Source organism: Zootoca vivipara, chromosome 5 (assembly GCF_965207765.1).
Source record: "Zootoca vivipara chromosome 5, rZooViv2.hap1.1, whole genome shotgun sequence".
Classification (NCBI taxonomy): domain Eukaryota; kingdom Metazoa; phylum Chordata; class Lepidosauria; order Squamata; family Lacertidae; genus Zootoca; species Zootoca vivipara.
Genome location: NC_142588.1, coordinates 3420578 through 3436903, shown reverse-complemented (window position 1 = coordinate 3436903; position 16326 = coordinate 3420578). Strand labels below are relative to the sequence as shown.

The 16326-nt window shown below is 45.1% G+C and overlaps 1 protein-coding gene across 2 annotated transcripts; it reads left to right on the top strand.

Moving 5' to 3' along the window:
• The first annotated feature begins 40 nt into the window (after positions 1–40).
• Positions 41–10451, top strand: KLHL42 (kelch like family member 42). Of its 2 annotated transcripts, XM_035138469.3 has the most exons (3): positions 46–1044; positions 6762–6955; positions 9087–10451. In XM_035138469.3, the coding sequence occupies exons 1-3, from the start codon at positions 179–181 to the stop codon at positions 9530–9532; spliced, it is 1506 nt and encodes a 501-aa protein (XP_034994360.1). In that variant the 5' UTR covers positions 46–178; the 3' UTR covers positions 9533–10451. The 2 variants fall into 2 exon arrangements, with proteins under 2 accessions (XP_088526100.1, XP_034994360.1); XM_088669974.1 differs by lacking the exon at positions 6762–6955 and having other exon boundaries at positions 41–1044.
• Positions 10452–16326: the final 5875 nt, after the last annotated feature.

The window sequence follows — 16326 nt, the reverse complement described above, 5'->3', positions numbered from 1 at the left end:
AGCCCGGCCTGGGCCTGCAGCCTTGTTCCGAGGGCCCGCCCTCCCCTGCCTGGACGGGGAGCAGGGCAGCGCCGAGGCCAAGCGCGGCCGAGCTCGCAGCGCCTCCCCTGCAGCCGGCGGTGGGTGGAGGGCAGAGGGAGGCGCGGAAGCCGCGGGCGGACGGAGGCGGAGCGCGGCGATGGCGATGTCCCGCGCGCAGCGGCCCCGGCCGGAGGGCGGCGGCTCGTGTCCTGCTGGGGCGGCCGCGGAGGGTGGCGAGGAGGAGGAGGAGGAGGTGCAGATCCGCCTGGGCGACCAGTGCTTCCCGCCGGTGGGCAAGAGGAAGCTGCTGGAGCAGAGCGACTACTTCCGCGCGCTCTACCGCTCGGGGATGCGCGAAGCGGCGGCGGAGGTGCAGGAGCTGCGCGGGGGGCTTCGCGCGCGGGGCCTGGAGCTGGTGCTGGACTTCATCCGCACGTCTCGCCTGGCGAGCCTGGACTCGGAGCGGGAAGCGCCCTGGCTGGAGGCGCTGGTGGAGGCCGCCTGCTACTTGCAGGTGACGCCGCTGCTGCGCCGGCTGCCCTCGCAGGTGACGCTGCCCAACTGCCTGCAGCTGCACCACCTGGCGCAGGTGTACGGGCTGCAGGAGCTGCAGGACGCCTGCGTCGCCTTCATGGCCGCCCGCTTCCACCAGGTGCTCCGCAGGCCCGAGGCCCGGCGCCCCCTGCTGCTGCTGCCCGGCGCCCTGAAGCAGCAACTGCGGGAAAAGCGCACGGGAGGCGCGGCCGCCTTGGTGGCGCTGGGCCACTTCGCGGGAGCCTCGCCCCAAGAAGACGCGCCGGGCTCCATGCGCAGGTACGACGAGGGCGCCCGCAGGTGGCTCCCGCTGCCCGGTCCCCCGCCTCCGGAGCTGGCCAACGTGCGCGGCTATGGCTCGGCCGTGCTGGACAACTACCTCTTCCTGGTGGGCGGCTACCGGCTCAGCAGCCAAGAGATCTCTGCCGCTCACTGCTACAACCCCTGCCTGAATGAGTGGAGCGCCCTGGCCTCCATGAACCAGAAAAGGTAAAGCCGGGCAGGTGGGAGATGGCAGGAGGCTCCAAGGAACTTCTTTCTTTTCCGTTTGGAAGAAATGGAAGCATTTTTCAGTGTGAGGTGTGGAAAAGCCAAGATAGTTGGAATAGCAAACTGGCTTGATGGAGATCGGCAACTGATCCAACTGGAGGGAGATCTTAGATCAGGTTTGCAGAAGACACAAAATTGGAGACACAACTAGCACCTCAGAAGATAGGAATGCAGTTCTTAAAGGAATGGAAACCTAGGCTGACGCTAACAAAATCAAATTCAGCAGAGATGCATGCTGTGTTACACACACACACACACACACAGCACATATCTATAGGATGGTGGACACCTGACTTTGCAGGATACACATAGAAATGCTCTCAGGATTGCAGTCAGTCACAAGCTGAAGTGGGGGAACCTTCTTTGTTGTTGCAAAAAAGAAAAAGAAAAATCTTGCTATTTTAGGCTACATTAATAAAACCAGTTTCCAGCTTACTCTGCAGCAGTAGACCAAATCTGGAGTTCTGTATCCAGTGCTGGGTACCCTATTTTAAATCAGACAAATTAGGTTAGGTTTAGTGGGTGGCATGAAAGACAATGGCCTAGTTAAACCTAAAGACTGAGGTGGGGGACATGACAGGACTCTTCAGACACTTTAAAGGTTGTCTGTTGGAACAGTTGTGCAACAGAAGCCATTGCTGCGGGTGTTCAAGCAGCATAGCTGCCAAGTTCTCCCTTATTTTAAGGGATTTTCCCTTATGCTGAATAGGCTTCCTCGCGAGAAAAGGGAAAACTTGGCAGCTATGTCAAGCAGAGGCTAGAGCTCTAGCTCTGGATTTCCTGTATCCCATCCAGCTCTGATTCTAATCAAACTGTCAACTTCCTGGGCGGTTTAGTGGGGGCGGCAGGCTGTATGCAGGCTGTATACCAGGCATCCCCAAACTTCGGCCCTCCAGATGTTTTGGACTCCAATTCCCATCTTCCCCAACCACTGGTCTTGTTAGCTAGGGATCATGGGAGTTGTAGGCCAAAACATCTGGAGGGCCGCAGTTTGGGGATGCCTGCTGTATACCTTTGGAACTTCTCATGGATTCTGTGTCTGGACAACCCAATCTCAGAAAACACATTTCAGCCACTGATACTGTGGAGGAACAGAAGCTAATTAGACACATGTTACTCAAGCCTGCTGCTGGGAAGAGGAAATAATCAGGATCCTGTCCTAGGTGAAGCAATTAATTACTAAACTGTCATTTTCAGTCTTAAGTTGTGTGTATATAGAATAACAGCCCTAGAAAGGTGATTTCCGCTCAGTTGCATTCTTTGCGTTCTTGCCAGTAGAGCTTGAGTGGAGTATTGCTTTGTCTTTGGTTTATGGTTGATGAGAGTAGCCTGCAGGATTTCTACCCATGACATACAGGGCTGTTTGTATTCGCTGCATTTAAGATTCACACTTGCTATGGGAAACTTCTCACAAGCCTTAGATCAGGATGGTAAACCTTGAGGCCCCTCTGTCTGGCCCTTGGGATTCTGCCTAGCCTTGCTACCAGCCCTGGCCCACATCCTTTCCGAGTGCTTTTTGTCTCTCTGGGCTGCATCCTTGAATTGTGGTGGCCTTTGCTCTGCCCACCCATTACTTGGAAGGTTGCCCTTGGCACTTGGGCTGGATAAAAATGTTTCCTGCCCTTGTCTTGGAGGAAGGGGGTGCTCCATTTATCTCTCACATAGGTGAATTGTTTCCTGTGTCTCTGGTGCTCCAAACAGGGCCGTCTTAAGCGCCCCTGGCGCCGTGGAGCGACGGATCCCTCCGGCGCCCCCCCGCCCCGTTTCCCAGCGTGGTGGGCGGGTGCAGCGCAGCTGCCACAGGCACTGCTGCGCGGCGCCACGGCGGGCAGGCACAGCGCAGTTGTCGAACCGGCAGACCGGGCGGGTGCAGCTCGCGGCGCCCTCCTGGCGGGCCGGCGCCGTGGTGCCCTGCGCCACCGGGGGTCTACCTAGAGCCGGCCCTGGCTCCAAATCTATTAGAGTGCAACCAATGTGAAGGGTTCTTTTACCCATTCTTATTGTTGGTCCACTTCTAGTAGTTTGATAAGGGGCAAATTAATTAAGCCTAAAGATTTGTGAAACTGGTGGCTGACCTTATCTTCCATTGGTTTTACTCTACTGAACAGAAGAATGCTGCTTCCGTCATGCCTTGATTGTGGACCTCCACAGTCGGGCTCCAGCTGTAGCCTCTGAAGGTGGGAAACAGCAAATACTACATTTTAAATTTCCCCAACAGAAATAAGCCTCTCACCTTACAGAACCTATGAGCTGCACATCTGCCTGTCATGTCTACCACCTGCAAACTATTCTTTAAAATAAAAATAAAAAACTCCTTTGACTGTGGTTTTTCTACTAGCCTCACATTATACTAGTCTAAATCTCTTGAATTTAAACAAAACAAGATAGGTGTGCTGGTGCCTATTTGAAGTCAGTGCTGTTTGCTCACATTTTGTTACATGGCTAGCTCAGATGCTTTCAGCAGGGAAATTGTATTGGTGGGTAGAAATGTACAGGGTGACCTAATTGCAAATGTCAGCAATGTCAGGCTTCAAAACCATTGACCCTTTTCTCTCCGCGCCACACCCACCCACCCACCCGGCAAGCTGCAAATATGCATCCTGCTTTTCTGAGTCACATTGCTGCTGAAAGAACAAATATTCTGTATGGAATGAAAGTCACTTTTTCTAAAACTCTTGCTTACGTTGGATCCGCCTTCAGTGATTGATAACTCAGATAATTAACAGTATGCAGAAAGAGTCTGAAGCTGCGTGCTCTCCCCCCTCACATCCCTTGCCAGCCCTGCCCTCACACACTAGAGGGGGGGGGATTACCTTTTTCGGCTCCAAAGGCCAGCACTGCTCCAGTTCCCAGCAGGGATGAACCATACATGGAAAGTAGTAGCAATTGTTGTATCTTGGGCTTCCGAAGTTATCTCTGGTATGTGAGGAAACCAGGCGGAAACAGTTGCTGTGACACTGAATTGATTTTTTGGGTTCTTTTCATTGGAATTTGATTTCCAGTACTTTGCTCTCCCTGCCAATGGCAGCCCTGCCGGTCTTGGACAACAATCGTCACCCTGCCCCAGTCACATCAATGTGAGATTACAAAAAATTCCCATTTTGGAAGAATATGGAAGCTATACAGCATTTGAGTGTGGGTGTTACCCTGTTAACATTTCACCCCATTTCACCAGGCAGTGGGCCTACAGTTTCTTTCCTCTTCCTCTTGCTTCAGAATTTCCCGGGGAAATACCCTGTTTGTTTGTATCAGGATCCTTTGCTTGCCTTGGCTTATTCTAAGCTTTAGCTTTTTTGACACTGTCCCTCCCTAACAAGCCTGCCCTCAGTGACCTGTCCTCTTTCATTTCTTACAGAAGTCCATTTTATTTTCAGCCCCTCGCTATGCTTTTATTGCAGCCACATCAGCTTTTTAAAAGAGAGGTCTCTCATTTTCCCTTCTCATCAGAATTGCTTGCAATTGTGCCTTTAGTAATCCCTCCTCCAGGAATTCCCATCCATCTTTGACACCTTTCCTTGTAAGCACATCCAGCCATGGGATCCTGCCTAGTAATTCTAAACTCTGTGAGGTACATATCTGACTATGCTTTGGCTTGCCATAAGATCATATATTCCAGCCTTACATGGTCACATCCTCCCAGAGTTCCTGCCCCATTGAAGAACTGTCTTACTGGTTACTCATGATCCCCTTGTCAGGACTGTTGGGTATCCCATACTTAGAACTGAGTTTGTCTCCTAGCAGATGGTGGGGTAAAGGTTCCCCAGGACTACTCATCTTTCCTTCCCTGAAACAGCTGTCATTTGTTTCAGGAAGTTAGCACCCACCTCTTCTCCTTGAGATGGTGGCCTATAGTAGACTTCAATCACAATGTGTGTGGTGTTTTTAATATATGTTGTAAACTGTTCTGAGATCTACGGGCAGTATACAAATTTAATAAGTAAACAAAATAAATAAATACTGGTCCTGTTAGTTAGGGATGATGGGAGTTGTAGTCCCAAAACAGCTGGAGGGCCAAGTTTGGCCATGCCTGTCCTAGGGAGACTGAGCTCATGTGCTGCTGGCTGAGAGCCAGCAGACAGTAAAAGTTACATTAAGATAACAGAAGCGGCTTAGTACTGCTGGCCACATAACCCGGAAAAACTGCCTGCGGACAAATGCCGGCTGCCTCGGCCAGTAAAGCAAGATGAGTGCCGCAACCCCAGAGTCGTTCATGACTGGACTTAACTGTCAGGGGTCCTTTACCTTTTTAAATTTCCTCTTGCACCTCCTGCATCAATATTGGTGCATTTAGAAAAACCATTTTTTTTCTTTTGGAATTTTCGGCAGTTAATTTTGTTTTAGGTATTCTTCCATTTTCTCTTTGTTTTCAGAACCCACTCGGTAAAGTTCTGTATAATATCTTACAAATCGCCTTTGAATATCTTTTGGATTATCTCTTATTTCCCCCTCTACATTTAATTTATTTATTAAATTTATGCCCTGTTTTCTCCTTACCTGCCATGCCAGTAATTTGTCTGGTTTATTAGCATATTCAAAATTTTCCTGTTTCATCCTTTTTATTTTCCATTCTATTTCCTGATTTATTATCATTGAATATTGTGGTTGTATCATATTTATTGTTTGTTTTATTGCCTCCTTCCCTGGTTTTTTAACCAACTCTTTTTCTTTTTTGATCAATTCTTCCAACACTTCTTTCTTTTTTCCTTCTCTGATTTTCTTCTGATAAGCATTTTGTTGGATAAAAAAACCCCATCATTACTGCTTTACTGGCATCCCAAACCACTTTTTTTTTTACCTTTTTCTTGATTTAAATTTAATTCGAAATAATATCCCAGGGCTTTTTCTGTGTTTTATAAGATATTCTGATTATCTAAAGTATCTCATTTAATCTCCATCTAAACAGGGTATATATTTTTTTATCCTATTAATTCTAATATTATTGAATTATGATCCAAAAGTGTCCTTGGTTGTATCTCTACCTTTTCAGCCTGTATTGATAATTTTCTCTAAATCCACACCAAGTCGATTCTTCCACTGGACTGATATGGTTCTGAGAAGAATGTGTATTCTCTGTCCAGTGGGTGTTCAAATCTCCAAATATCTATCAAATCAAAATTCTTGAGCAGTTTAAAGAAAGTTGCGGGTAGTCTTCCTTCTTTAGTTCTGTTTTTCTTATTGTTCTATCTATTTCTAGGGAAACTACCCTATTTGTGTCTCCCATTAAAATTATCTTCTGGACGATTCCAACTTACAAATTTTTTCGACTTACAAATGTGCATTCGGAACTCATTAAATTTGTAAGTAGAGGTACCACTGTATCTTCCTCTGATTCTTCTGGAATTCCCCGGAAGCGAGGTTAGTTCCTTCTGGCACATTTCTAGAATAAAGACTCTTTGATCTGTCCTGTCATATCCAATATCAATTTTATATTCTGGTCAAGTTGACTCCCCAATACCTTAGCATCTCCCCTAATTTCTTTTCTTAATTCCATAATCATTTCTGCGATGTCAGTTTCTCGTTCTAATTCCTGGGCGGAACCCCTTCTTCCTTGTGCTGAAATTGTTGTCGAAGCTCCAGTCGTTGTTTGAGGTTTTCTTGCAGCCATACATTAAAATTTATAATCCAATGATTTAACTCTCCAACTGTTTTATCTGTAGGTCTAATTTCAAGTTGTTGGCTGTTAGTGGGAAGTTATATGCCATTGGTGGGCAATTCCTCTCGAATGTTGAGTGTTATAGCCCAGAGCACGACTGGTGGAACTTTGCAGCATCCTTGCCAGCCCCCCTTGCAGAATTCTCAGCATGTGAATGTCAGGGCAAGATCTATGTCATGGGAGGCTACACTACAAGAGGTAAGACAACTACTAGACAAGAATAGTGTTCTTTAACACTTGTATGCTCTTTGGCATGTTCAATATTCAATTTAATAAGCAGTGTGTTTTTTGTGGTTACTTTTAAATATCTTATTTTAGTATTACAATATAGGTCAAACAGCTGTTATTTAGCTAATAGTGTCGTTCAGCCCGTTTAGAAAATGGGCGCTAGAGGATATGTGTTAAGGGCAGGTCCCTCATGGAGGGAGAGCGCGCGAGGGGAAGGTGGAGTCCGGCGCTTGGGCCTAGCCTCCCTCAGCCATGGCACGCTTCGGTGCGGGCTTCGCCTATGGCGACGGGGAAAGCCTGGCCGGCGGAGCCACAGCAGCAGGATCCGGAGCCGGGGGACTGGGCGCGCTCCCCCCCCGCCGCCAACGCTCAGTCCGGCTGGGATCAGTGGTTGGCGGCCGCAGGGAAACGGTAGGTGGGGGGGTGGGGAGAGCGTGTGTGTGTGTGTCTCTGCGCTCCAATCCCTGTGTCCGTGGGGCGCATGCGCATTAGCGCGGAAAACGGGACACAGGGAATCTGGACGCAGAGACACAGGGACTTTATTATATAGGATAAACACACATTGAAAGGTTGTAAAAAAAACACAACCCAACCCTGTCTTTCACCATCTTGAGTGTGACTTTGACAGGACATTTAAGGAAAATTGCAAGAGAATTAGTGTTGACTGAAATTAAGGCTGTGGTGTGTTGTGAGGTTGAAAACTTGTTGATCTTTTTTAAAACATTGTATTGATATTATGAAGTGAGTCTATGAAAAGGATTTGATCTCTTGTCGTCTGAAGCCTTCAGACTGTTTGACTTGCTTATGAAAGGTCCAAGGGTGGCAACAGGATTTTCTGAGCCCAGTACATTGAATATGGGATTGGGCCCTTCAACTCACATGGAAAAGATGACATGAATTTGCATAAAACCATAGAGTTGGAAGGGACCCCAAGGGTCATCCAGTCCAACTTCCTGCAATGCAGGAATCTCAGCTAAAGCATCCATGACAGATGGCCCTCCAACCTCTTCTTTAAAAACCTCCAAGGAAGGAGAGTGCACCCCCTCCCAAGGGAGAATGTTCCACTGTCGAACAGCTCTTACTGTCAGAAAGTTTTTTCCAAATGTTTAGTAGGAACCTCATTTCTAATAACTTGAAGCCATTGCCTTGAGTTCTACTCTGCAGAGCAGGAGAAAACAAGCCTGCTCCTTCCTCCATGTGACAGCCCTTTAGATGTTTGAAGGTGGCTATCATATCTCCTCTCAAGTCTCTTCTTTTCCAGGCTAAACATACATAGCTCCTTCGAGTGCTTTGTGTCATGTGCAGTGGAAGGCCCAAAAATAAATCAGTGGCCACATATGTAATAAAATGCCTGACAGACAGAATGTGAAAAGTAAAATATTTCCCATAATTATATCTCTGTTATTTACCTGTTCAAGCTTTTACCTGTTCGATTGATGCCTGTCACACAGCTGTTAAAGGCACAAGAACCCTGCTTTCCCCCAATGCCTCTCCAAGCCTAGATTGCAATATTTTATCACTTACCTGGGAGAAAGTCCCATTAGATACAAAGAGACTTACTTCTGAGTAGACATATATCCCATTGTATTTTAATTAACTATTCAGTGAATTCATAATGAGAACCTATATCCCATTGTATTTTAATTAACTATTCAGTGAATTCATAATGAGAACCTGGTCTTAGGAGACACATCTAAGCCTCTTTGCATAGTTTTCACATTTTGCACAGAAATTTTGATTGGTTGGGTTGAATTCTTTTATGTCCACTCGCACTTGTGTGGTGTGCTTGTGTATTTGCATAGTATAAATTCTAGGGAGTACCTGATCTCAGATGAACCCACTGCAGGAAAGATGCATCCTGGTTGCTAGGGCAAAAGGAAGACCAAACTATGAATATTGTAAGGATTGGAAAATGAGAGAGAAGCAGGTTAAGTGCACAGCAATAGCCTACTCTGCAGAGGACAGTAATCAAGCTTTCTCCACATTTTTGAAAAAGGAAACTGACTTGAAATCAGACATTTTAACCACCAGGTGTTGTAGGCCCCAATGTACAAATAAGTTGAATTTAAGTTTTCTGTATTTAATATCTTCTCTGTTGCAGACAGGAACTTGAACATCTTGCAGTACTGTCCCAGCTCTGACAACTGGACCACCTTTGAATTGTGTGACATCCATATCCGCAAGCAGCAGATGCTATCAGTGGAGGAAACGATCTATATTGTTGGAGGCTGTATCCACGAAATGGGATCAAAAAATAAATCTAGCCAGAATGAGGACATGTTAACAGTACAGTCTTATAACACTGCCACCAGAGAATGGCTCTGCCTCAAAGAAAACACGTCAAAATCCGGTCTTAATTTGACTTGTACACTACACAACGATGGGATCTATATACTGACCAGAGATGTATCATTGTCAACAAGCTTGGAGCACAGAGTTTTTCTAAAGTACAATATATTTTCAGACAGTTGGGAATCTGTTAGGCACTTCCCAACCTTTGGACAAAACATGTTGATCTGTTCTATGTATTTGCCAAATCTGATGTGAATGTAAACTGCAATTTTATTTTCCTCATAAAATTCATTAATTGTTGAAATAAGAAATTTATTTATCCCAGTTACCATCTTTTCCAAACTGAGCACAAGTTGTTTATATCCAATAAATAATAGTTGTTTATATCCGATAAATAATTATAAAAATTATTTTATTGGCCACTGTTGGTATATATAATACTTTAGAAGAAAAGTATGTTTGCCGCAAGAAGTATACAGTTGTAATTATATGCCATGTACAAGCAAGACAAAAATGGTGGTGAGGTAAAGGGTAAACATCTCCACAAGTTCTATTTATTTTAATCTTTGCTTCAGCTGAGGATCTAAAGAGTTGAGATGATGGATTTCCGAAATGGTGCAGGGCCTTAGCAACAGGTAGGGCCAAAATGTTTCACTTCTGGATACCACCTGCCTGTTGCAGCTAGGAGATGTAGACTTGGGGAAGTTCGCAAATCAGCTCAGAGATAGTCCCACCCAGTGTCAGGGACTGGACTGAACAGAGGAATGGGAAATGAGCCCTTGGTCTGATTGACTCCTCTCAGAAGAGGAGGGGGAAAGCTTTGCGTGCGCCCCCCTCTCCAGCAGTTTCAGAAGGAGAAGGACTGCTTCACAGCTGCTTGAAGAAATGGCCTAGCTACAAGATAGTGGAGGAGGAGGGGGAAGTTAGCAGCCAGCAGAGACCTCCCTGGAGAGTCTGGAAGATCCTCCTTCACCAAGGGCTCCTAGGTCCCTACGCATTCAAGAACAAAGGATGCAAAGGAAGGAGTATGACTCCTGGGACTTCCCGTAGATTTTCAGGATGTTGTTGGGGGTGGAAGAAGAAGGGCTCAGAGTAGCCAAAATCTCCTATGCGTGGAGACATGGATATTTTGTCTTGCAACCAGATGACTGAATAAAAAGCCATAAAATATGAACTGTTTATTTTTCTTGCCTCTGAGGCTACTGGGGGAGGAGAGGATATGACACCCAGGTAAGTTGGCATAGTTACATCTTTCTGGTGAAACAACTAATCATACTTGGGATATTCATATCTCTTTACAAACAAAACAATGCTACACAGGCTATAGTCCATCACTAGACATTCTTTTGATGGGCAGAGTGTTTGCCATTGTGTTTATCCTCTTCAGGTGGAAATAGAACTTCTCACTCAACTTCATTCACCCAGGATCAAAATGAGATATAATAACTGAGTATTATATCCAGTTTTCCCTTGGAGATTTCTTCCTTGCAGTCAAGATCAGCAGTCAGTCCTGAAAAAACAACTTTTTATAGTCATTTTGGGTCTAAGGTGTGTCAAGATTATGATTTCACTTGGAAGGGATGTCCACATGCCAAATAACGGTGAGCTCCATTTATTGTGTTCAGCAAAGATTGGTTTGAAAGATACATTTGAATCTCCCAAGTTTGATGGGTTGTTTTTGACATAAAGATGCAATTAAAAAATTGTACTCGTGAGTAGTCCAATTGACTTTAGTGAGGTTTATCTGCACCATCTGGGCTGTTTGAGAAGACTGTCTCATGGTTGATTTGGAGGTGAAATATTTTTGCACTTAGTTTTTTTAGCTGGGTTCTGGAGAAACCACCCACTTTGGAAAGTATGAGCAGCAAGGGAGAATCAAGGGTGGAGTCATGGAAGATGGCAGGAGACCTCGGTGGCTTAGAGCTGGTGGGTCCAGAAGTCATGAGGATGGGATGGGAGAAGGGCATGGTTTGGCAACTGAAGTTTGGACTGAGAGGTGTGACAAGACCAATGAAAAGTATGGGCTCTGTTTTACAAATGATACCAGATAGACTTTCACAACTGCTTTATAAAGGGAAATTTCATTAGCTATCCTTATATAGTGGGACATGGGTGGCACTGTGGTGTAAACCACTGAGTCTTGGGCTTGCCGATCGGAAGGTCGGCGGTTCGAATCCCCACGACGGGGTGAGCTCCCATTGTTCGGTCCCAGCTCCTGCCAACCTAACGGTTCGAAAGCACGTCAAAGTGCAAGTAGATAAATAGGTACCGCTACAGTGGGAAGGTAAACGGCGTTTCCGTGCGTTGCTCTGGTTCGCCAGAAGCGGCTTTGTCATGCTGGCCACATGACCCGGAAGCTGTCTGCGGACAAATGCCGGTTCCCTCAGCCTATAGAGCGAGATGAGCGCCGCAAGCCCAGCATCGTCTCCGACTGGACCTAATGGTCAGAAGTCCCTTTACTTTTTCATCCTTATATAATGAACAGGCTAGAGGTTTTCTGTACCATTTCAATGACTTCTGCAAAATTCCCTCTCCTACTACATGATATGGAAAGGCCTGCTAAAGCTCATATGAAATTCTGTGCCATCTTTATAGGGCTTTGCTATGAAAGGTTGCATATAAAGATTGGAATAAATAAATGAACTAGGACTAAATCAGGTTAGGTGAGGAGGGAGATATTTCAGTGGGAAGGTGTCAGGAACACTTCTGCCCAATGTATAGGAGCACAGCATCAGAGCGGCTTGCAGGCAGCTGGAAGCAGTCGTGTATCAACTCCCCCTCTTCCCGGCAAGGAATGGAATGCAGAGGACCCGTTAGCAGGAGAGAAGCCAACTCTCGGAAGAAGCACAGGCAGGCGTACAAAGCAGGAGGGTGAGCATTGACTCACCGGAAGAGGAGTCATTCCCCCCCCCTCTTTTTTTGAAAAGTACTTTTAAACAATTTTTTCTTTTTTCTTTTATAAATATATATTTATTAAAGAATTTTTTTTAACAATGCAAATTGCCGATACATAGCCAATTACAATTCCCCCTCCCCCCTCCTTCCCTCTCCCACCCTCTAAGGACTTCCCTCAACTCCCCATCTCTGATTTGTTTGCACCTGCTATTCTCTGCATGTTATAAAATTGTACATATCCTTATCTTTCCTATGTTCTAGTAATAAATTGTGGATGTTTATTCAAATCCTGCCAAGGAGTCGAAATCCTTTTGTTTTTTTAAATAGTTTGTAAAAAGTTCCCATTCTTCTTTGAAGTCACAGTTGTCCTTCTCACATAGTTTATATGTCAACTTTGCCAACTCCACAGAGCTCATCAGCTTTTCTTGACATTGTTCTTTCGTTGGGATTTCCTCATTCTTCCATCTTTGTGCTAACAAGACTCTTGCCGCTGTTGTAGCATACATAAATAAGTTCTTTGTTTTCCTTGGCAGGTCTTGTCCTAGAATTCCTAACAGAAATGCAATGTATGTTTCTAAATTCTGTTCTTCCTCTGAAATTGGTAACCCCCTTATCCTCAAAAGTTTTTTCCTTCTCTCTTAGCTGCAAAAGAAGAATGTGATATTCCAGATCATTTTGCTTTTCTTGAAGGCCTCCCACAGTCCCGATGACAGCGTTCTGATCTTCTTTCAATTGGCCCAGTTCCTCAATATTTTCCCCCAACTTTTCAACCTTTATTTCTTAATTATTAATCTTCTCACCCAGCTTCCCAAACTGTTCTGTCAATATGTGGGTAGTTTTTTCTAAATCTGAGTGCACTTGTTGTGCCAAACTTTTCATTGACTGGACCATCTCTTTCCTAAAATCAGTAAATTGCTGTGTAAGGAAGTCAGTATAATCTGCCTTCCCCACTTTTTCTGGTTTTTTTCCTGTTGTCTCTTATTGTACACTTGCATGTCTCCTCTCAATAAAGGCCTTCCTGGAAGAGGATTCATTTAACCCCATGAGGGGTTAACCCCAGGAGTAGACGAATGGGAAAGATATTAGACAGGAAACAAAACAAGAAATGTAAAGGTCATAGGTTCTGGATATTCTGTGGCCACAGGAAGCACTCCCCAGAAAGGTCAACTGACTCATGAGTCATCTGAAGAAGTGTGCATGCACACGAAAGCTCATACCAATAACAAACTTGGTTGCTCTCTAAGGTGCTACTGGAAGAAATTTTTTAATTTTGTTTCGTGAGTCACAGACGCTCCGTTAGAGCGCCTGAGGCTAACTGTTTGTTTTGCAATAAATCTTCAAGCTAATTACGACTTGCGTGCTGTGTTATTGAGATGGCAGCCTGGGCTCCTGACAGAAGGGCACCTCAAAAATATTGTGCACGCACTCATCTTACAGAATAGTAAATATTGCTGGGTGGCTGCTCCTATGGGCTTGTCTGGGGCCAAGTTGATGCGCTTGTGATAGGTCTATGCATTTGGGGCACATTAGGTTTAATCACATGCTTACTGTTATAGTGTCCAGTTTGTGAACTCCTTTTGCTGATAGCAAGCAGAAAGGGCTGCACTCACTCCTCAGTCCTTCCACCCAACCATGTTTCTTCTTGCTTGACTTGGGAGAAAAGCAGGGGGAGACTACAAGACATGCAGAGTTCCATGGGAGGGCTGTTTGCACTCTGGAATTGGACTGCCACCCTACTCTGCCTTTATACAGACCCAGCACACTTTGCTGCCTCCATTGCTTGTGTTACGACCCACCTTGGATCAGGCCATAACCCACTAATGGGTCCTGAGCCACAAGTTGAAGACCAATGATTTGGACCAATGTAGTTTAATGTTTAGGTGGCTAATCAACGAATAAAAGCAATAAACCCCTTTAATATCCATAAGAGGGAGCTGGTGAATTGCTGGTTCAAGGGTCACCTCAGCCATGAAATTGCAAGCCACTCTTCCAGCCCCTGCCCCCTTATGTGGATAACTTCCAAATGTGCCAAACCTGAGTAAAGCTGAGAATGCATTACCTTCACCCACCCCAGAACAGTCTGAGGCTCTTGTGTAAGCTGCCATGCATGACTGAAAGCTATAGAAATAAATTATATTATGTTAATATCGAAAATGCTCAGAAAAAGGGGCGGTAGTCTCAGATGGCTGTTGAATTCATAGAGGGAATCTTTGTTCCCACTTCCCTTTCTCCCACCTATGCAGTCCTCCCACCTTATTCTTTTGTACGGCACCCTTACTAATTAAATCATCTTGCAGGCATGACAAGGCACTTGATGAAATGCTGCTGAGTGATGGGAGCTGTTCCAAACATATGTGGAAAGAGAATAAAAGAAGTCCTGTATTGAAGGGCAAAGGCAGGATGTCTCAGGCAAGGCTGGCCCGCCCAAGAGGTAAGGTGAGGTGACCGCCTTGAGCAGCAGGATCCCCAGGGGCAGCAGATCAGTCTCCAAGGAACACAACACATGTAGATCTCTATTCCCACCTTGTTCCTGATGTAGATCTTCCTTCCCCCTTTTTCTTAGGTAGAGATTCAATCCCCCCCTTCCCTGCTGCCCCCCAGGATTTTGTGGTTCACCTCAGGTGCCAAAAGGTATTCAGCTGGCCCTCGTCTCAGGTAGCCCTGCTACTTGGCTTCTTTTTTGTTAAAGTCTGAAAAGGTAAGACAGCTTTGGAGAAGCAATTAGAAAGCTGGCAAGCAGCCAAATTGGCTGGACTACGTGACTAAAAGGATCTGAAGAAGTGTGCATGCACACGAAAGATCATACCAATGACAAACTTAGTTGCTCTCTAAGGTGCTACTGGAAGAAATTTTTATTATTTTGTTTCGACTACGCCAGAGCAACACGGCTACCTACTGTACCTGTAACTAGATACGTGACTAAAGTTTGCCCAGCAACCTAGAGGCCTAGCGACAGGCTGTGATTGGATGAAAGTTCCCTGATAAGCAGCATGATACTGCAAGGTTGTTGTTGGGGAGTTTTGAAAGAGTCTGGAGATAGTTGGTGTGTGTTAGATGAGAGAGCTGTGTATGGTAACTTGTACTTTGCTTTTGGTTTTGCTCTGCTGTATATAATAAAAGCTACTGGAACTCAAGTTACTGTTCCTGAAGTTCTGTTCCTGAACCAGTGCACTGGGCAGGGTGTCCGCTGCGGGAGGATCGGCGTAAGATCAACCTATATTATTAGCGGGAGATGCTACAGGTTCCTTTTGCATGCATAGCATGTGCTCAACCACAAAATTGTGACCACTCCATAGTGGCCCTCTTTTAAGATTTGTGATTGCTAATTACAATATTCATAAGGGTTTATTGGCTCTGCAAATGGTGGTCCAAGAACAGAAGCCTCTTTTGCCATACTACTTGATTCCCTGCCCTCCTCAAGATCCCCAGACCCTCAAATAATTTTGGCAGCATCTATTGAAAAGCATCTCATCATTATGGAGTATATTGGCTGGGACACTGCCAGAGCATTGCATTGAATAATTAAAAATAAATGAAACAGTATGGTGGGTCTGATTTTCACTTACAACTTCTGAATGTCATTATCTTCTTTTGTAAAACAATGTCACCCAAGTTAAAATTGTGTAGGCCCACTGAGAGCCAGATAAAACGACGAGACAAGTTGCATATGGTCTGTAGACCATCAGTTGGTCAACTTTTTGTTTTTTAAAGATTAGGCTTGATTTGATAAACATTTGCTTTTCTAACTGAACCCCATTGGCAGTATATTGTACAGTATGGCAGTGAGTAATTCACAGAGTAGGGGGGGGGGTTCAAATTTTTCAAAATCTTTTTTTACACCTTTAAGGATTTCAGGTGGGGATAGGACAGAACATTAATAAATGCTTATTTAGTTTAAAACTTTAATTGTGGGAGTAGCACAAGAGAGTGTGTGGCACAGCATGTAATTAAGAGCCCACTACATTTTACATTCTTGGATATATGTAAACAGCAATTAATCATTCCCAACACCCCTGGTGAGATACACATATAGCGTATGCCGTACTATTCCCTAGGGCAGCTCTTTAAAAGACTGCTATGGTGGGCCAGATTAATGTACATTTATAAAAGCATGCTCATAAGGAATCAAATGGTGTCAAAAGGAGAGTTTATGT

Bases quoted from the DNA above. Each gene is read 5' to 3' on its own strand.
- KLHL42 (XM_035138469.3), top strand. From the start codon at position 179: ATGGCGATGTCCCGCGCGCAGCGGCCCCGGCCGGAGGGCGGCGGCTCG. The intron at 1,045-6,761 runs GTAAAGCCGGGC...TTTTATCTGTAG, and splicing joins GCCTCCATGAACCAGAAAAG to GTCTAATTTCAAGTTGTTGG. The intron at 6,956-9,086 runs GTAAGACAACTA...TCTCTGTTGCAG, and splicing joins GGGAGGCTACACTACAAGAG to ACAGGAACTTGAACATCTTG.